Consider the following 5,801-nt stretch of genomic DNA (forward strand, 5'->3'; position numbering starts at 1 on the left):
AATTCTAACCTATAGCCAGAACACAAAAACAGACCACAGCAAAAGTAAAAAGGAGGAACTATCTAAAATAATCTGGGAAATGTTTACCCAATACAGCAGCTAAATCCCACGCCCGAACAAGCGACAAAACACAACTAAACAACTAATACAAGCCAACCCATGAGGAAGATCAACAAAAAAAATCCAACCAGCGTCAAAATAGTATACTGGAACGCACAATCGCTACCAGAGAAAATCATCTTAATGAAGAATTTCGTCTTATCCAACAACATAGATATTATGTGTATAGGTGAAAACTTTCTCAAACCAGCTCACATTCCCCGAATCTTGAATTACATGTTGTAAAAGAACGACCGCACATGCAGTGAAAGAGGAGCAACAACAATCTACAACAAAACTCCATAGAACACGTTCCACTTCCAAACACATCCAAGGTCAACATCACTGAAGCAACCGGAGTGCAAAAAGACATCAAAAATATAAGTCTAACCCATATCTACAGCATATATTATCCATCAATGAAACCACAACAACCACCACTGCATGTGAACGAAATGAACGAACTCATAAGCGGAAGCAATCCCAAAATACTCATTGGAGATGTAAACAGCAGAAAGCGGGAATTGAACTCCAGAATAGAAAAAACCAGAGGAAAAGACTTCAAACAATATGCAGATCAAAAACAACTGCTAATTATAGCACCAACGGAACCCATACATCACCACGTACCAAACAAAACATTAGATGTACTAGATATCGCTGTATTAAAAAACATTCCACTACAGCATAGCATCCACACTTCAGAAGACAGTGGACTTACCTCAGACCACAATCGAATCATTCTCCAGATCGGCTTGGAAACTCAAAAAGACACTACAAATAAGTACCTACCACTAAGTGGGAAAAATTCAGAAATGATCTTCAGGACAAGGTTTCCAAACTACTTACTAGGATGAAGAAGAACTGGAACAAGAAACAACAAGGCTCGAAAACCTCATCCAGGAATCCATGAAACAATCCTCACACTTCAAAACAAAAGAAATTCAAGGAACGTTTATACCCAGTTCCATCACCGAATTAATCAAATAAAAGTCTAAAGCAAGAAAGAGGTACTTACAAACCTATAACCCTTAAGACAAAACCACACTAAATCGTCTTATCAACGAAGTGAAAGCACTCCTTAGGGAGTTCCATAACTCAACATGGGAAGAAAAACTAAACGCAGCCGAACAATTAGACGTCACTCTACTCAATTGCCAAAAGAAGAAAAGCAGCAATATAGGTCCACTTAAAACAGCCCACGACAAAATCACAATCAGCAACACTGAAAAGGCTAAGCTCCTAGCAAACCATATTGAAGAACAATTTAAACCTAATTCAATTGAGGACATACTACAACATATAATCTATGAAGATCACATCAACAACATGGTCCACCAAATATTAGCGGAGCAATCACCCGAAGCAATAATTACAACTACTCCACAAGAAGTAACGGAGCTAATCAATCATAGGAACAACAAAAAAGCACCAAGCCCGGACAGCATTATTTATGCTTATTATAAAATATACTGTAGGTAAATTTAATGTTTTATTGATTTTTAATATAGCAGTTAATATAGAGATGAACCTACGATCGTGTAGAACAACTCGTTGCAATTGTTTTTTATATGTTTATTCATATATTTTTATTATATTCGATTTGCGAGTTTCAATGATTTAGGAAGTCGGATCATATGTTCAACCATAATGGGGGGGGGGGTCGTAAAGAGAAACCAGACTAAGACAAGTCCCTGAAAGGGGGTAGTAGCTCTTTCAGTACGAGGATCGGTATGGCACTCTGATGCACAATACTGCGATGTGGAAGGCAACGGGAAACCATTACATTATGGTATCCCAAGTGAAACTCACTGAGATAAAATGATGACGTCCTCAGGGGTAAAGCACTCCGGACGTAAACTAGTCCCCCATTCAGATGTCCGGGCGGGGACTACCTCGGGGGATGTCACCAATCAGTGCAATAGGAGAGGTGGAGGTAGACCTAGATTAAATTACTGTTCGCAAATAGTTAAGGATATGGGTTGTTCTAACTTTAGCCGGCTGAAGAGGACCCTAGTTGGTCCTAAAACGGCCTGAGGTAGAGGGGTTTTAGTCGGTAGGTCCGAGGACTTCTTCCTCGGGAATCCGACACTACCCAGTCGTACGGACGGCTGGGTGTCTTCTGNCCTTCCGGACTATGCCGGAAGGTAGGGCGGCAGGCCCTCTTCAGCCTCCTTTCAGAAATCGTAGGACTGGGTGGGTGGTGATTCAGGTGAGAAAGATGAAACGGACGAAATAAAGACAGAAGAGAATGAAAGATTATCTGTGGAATATTACTGCCTCAGCATTTGTCTAGGGGATCCAAGGGAACCACAGAAAAACTTGGACCAAGGCAGACGGACCCGGAATAGAACCGGCGTCCTCCCGAATGCTAATCAATGGTCTAAACCTCTAGGCCATGCCATTCGATATAAATACGGACAATTTCCATTTACTTAAACAGTGAGCATTCATATTTAAGTGCTGACATTTAACTCCAAACTATACTGATCATATGAATTCATATTTAAAAGGATGATGACTAAAAGAGACTATAATACTGACCAGTAAAATGTAAACCTTTCTTTATTATGAGATAAATTCATAAATTCCGTAAATTGAGCAGTTGGGCCATGTTTTTTGTGGTAAAGCTCGCATACAAATAACTTGTGTACATTTATGAGCATTTTCTGTACCTATGATCTGTTCTTTACTCACAATTTGATTATTGATATTAGAGGAATTTGTATTTATTTACTCCATGCACATACTTAAGTGGCATGCGTGATTCTGCTAAATCAAAAGTTTCGATGATCTCATAAATATCCAATAACTTTAAAACGAAGAAAGGAAACAGTTTCATGTATTAATAAGAGATAAACTCATTAAATTATTCCTTCGTCAAAAATATAAGAACATTAAGTTCTTAGTCAGAAATTTTAATTAATTGAGACTGTCATGGCGGGCTAATGAGATCTAAAGAGAAGGCTAAAATACTAAAAAATAGTCTTCAGCTGTTACAATTTTTGCGTTTACCCTTTTCCGAATTCTTTAAACTTTGTTCATATGAACGGCGCGATAACGCCTAGAACAAGCGACCCTTTTAATAACTACTGGCACGGTTCCTGATGACAAGAACTCTTTTATACAGGTAGTCTTTCATAAGTCGTCGATACTAAAAAATATAAAAGCAGCTCAGTAATATTATTCACCTGTTTTGTGAAAGTGTTAGTTTTTGGTTTTTTCAATATACCTTAAAGGTGAGTTATTTCACTAATTTTACTTGATGAATCAATCGTAATTTATTTACGTTAATTATTATGAGATTTTTATGATTATATTTGAATATAACATTTTATTTTGAGAACTATGCGAGATGACCCTTCATACTTTACTAGTTGTTTATAGAGCGGGTACTATGCGAGTTGGCCCTTAGTACCTTAGTGGAAGCACACTATTACACTGTTTACCATAATAGGTACTCTAGACTAGCTTAATTTATTTTCTGAGGAGGTATTTCGCGTGTTGACCCTTAATACCTGTGATCCGGAAGAGATTCTAATATAAATCATGAACTACTTCGGCAGTCGCTTATCTGATCGTCCTTCGTTATTGTAAGCATCAAGTAACGAAACACATATACCTACTTATGACCTTCGCAACAGCTGGTATGCAGACAGGTCAATTCCACGCGATGATTAGTATAGTCTGCAGTATGCAGTTACCGTTTGAAGTTGAACTTCAATACAGCAAATGTTCCTTAAAGTCAAGAGATTGACTCTGAACTATAAAGTCCAAGTCACCGAAAAAAAAAAAATTGTGACTAGGGGTCCTCGGAAATACACCATATTTAAGTAAATCGCGACAGAATGTTTGGTTTTGCAGAAATGGAATAATTCATTATTCATTTCGTTTAATTTATTTATTGGTGGTTTAATTAGTAGCTCATATATTTCTGTTTGTTTATTTTACAGGTGTGTCATCTCAGACATATCAGTCCATTGATACATACGTAATTTAGTGCTTTCATTTTTATTGTTTAGGATTAGTTGATGAGATAGGTTCAAGCCATCGTAAGTAATTTACTTAGTTATACATTTGTTATCTTAGATTCATTTTTTTTCAGGTTGAGTTTTGTTCAACATAAAATAAATCTGTAGTTCTTAGGCTTTCACGGCCGGCGTCTATCGATGCTGTGTTTTCTTCCGGGCTTTTCGGCCGTGGTCCGTGAAATCTTGCTGCATCAGTTACGACTGCCCAGTCACCACTGAAGATGCCGTCAACAAAGAACGGCGAAACGTCTGGAAAAGCAAGATTCCACGGACCACGGCCAAAAAGCCCGGAAGAAAACACAGCATCGATAAAATAAATCATATAAATGTCATCATTTGAATATTCTTTGTAATTAATATAAATACCCCTATAGTATGTATATATGTAGGGATATTTTACATACATGTAAGTTACGTCGTCGATTCAGTTAGCGGAGTTGAAATATGAAATATTAAGTGTATAAGATGACAATACTCAGCCAGGATTTGGATATTATATAAACATCATCTTCTTAATGTAAAAACGTTTTATTCTGACAATTGAACAAATAATTTTATAAATCGGAAGTACCTATAACATGTATCTGTATAAATCGTTAAAAAGCAAGCTAGTAATGCCCATAGGAATATGGTTGATATTGACCATCATATGATAAACTTCTACCGGCTGCTGCTATAGATCGGGCAATGGCTTCTGGAACTGGAGGTGGTGTTGGAATATGTGCCCCAACTGGTCGGAAGCCATTTTCATCAGCAACGTATGAAATACTGTAAGTTTGTCCATCAGTTCCAGTAAAAGAAAATCCACCGTTGGCTACAACTGCACCACCTTCAGGAACAGATGGGGCGAATTGTCCCGTTTCTTGAACAGAAATTCCATTTCCTGTTTCGTAAGCATACCTGTAGTTTCCTCCCTCATTGTTATCGTTACTATAACGTAAGATAGGCACCTGATTTTGGAATTGTTCGGTTCTGAATATCGGTAGTGCCGGAAGAGAAGGTGAATTTTGGGTTATGAAAGCGCTGTCAAAACTTGCAGCTAATGCGACCGTGAAGGACCAAAATACTGAAATCTAATAAAAAAAAGGCGGAATTAATTAAGCAATGTAGAAACAGCTTCATTTATTAATTAAAAGAAATATGCAAATTGAAAAACTTTAGAAGTTAGGTTTAACACAACTACAGACGAATGCAGATTATCAGAGTCAAACATAGCGTTGCATTTTGGTATGGGGTAACTGTTGTATAAGTATCTAGAGTTGTATTAGTAAACAACAGAATATTTATAAAAAATATTCTCGGCAAAAATGGCAACGTTTAAACCGTCCATCTATTTATGTGGGTCAAACATAAAAAGTCTATTTTAAATTGCAAAAAAAAATACAGGCTTAAGCGAACATTATATAAATAATAATTATTTTATAGACTGTAATGACCAAACGATTTCCCCGTTATTGATGTTAGCTACTAGGACAAACTGTATTTGTGTATGTATATAGTATATTTGTGCTACTGTGCTACGTTTCGACACTATTCTATAAATACCACTTTATTTGTATTATCCGTTTCACTTTGATAATGACATAACAGCCGAAACAATGTGTTTGGCATGTTAACGCGGAAAACTCGTTTTGCGTGCTATGAAATAGGGAAGATGACCTTTTTTCAGCC

General features: G+C 37.0%; 1 protein-coding gene across 1 annotated transcript; it reads right to left on the minus strand.

Annotated features, from left to right (window-relative positions):
- Positions 1–4,639: 4,639 nt before the first annotated feature.
- Positions 4,640–5,353, minus strand: LOC112906425 (endocuticle structural glycoprotein SgAbd-2-like). Its single transcript, XM_025980521.1, has 2 exons — positions 5,342–5,353; positions 4,640–5,203 (listed from the first exon to the last, which is right to left on the minus strand). Exons 1-2 carry the CDS (start codon positions 5,351–5,353, stop codon positions 4,739–4,741), a joined length of 477 nt encoding a protein of 158 aa, XP_025836306.1. The 3' UTR covers positions 4,640–4,738.
- Positions 5,354–5,801: the final 448 nt, after the last annotated feature.

The sequence above is a fragment of the Agrilus planipennis genome, unplaced genomic scaffold (genome assembly GCF_000699045.2).
Source record: "Agrilus planipennis isolate EAB-ADULT unplaced genomic scaffold, Apla_2.0 scaffold500, whole genome shotgun sequence".
NCBI lineage: Eukaryota > Metazoa > Arthropoda > Insecta > Coleoptera > Buprestidae > Agrilus > Agrilus planipennis.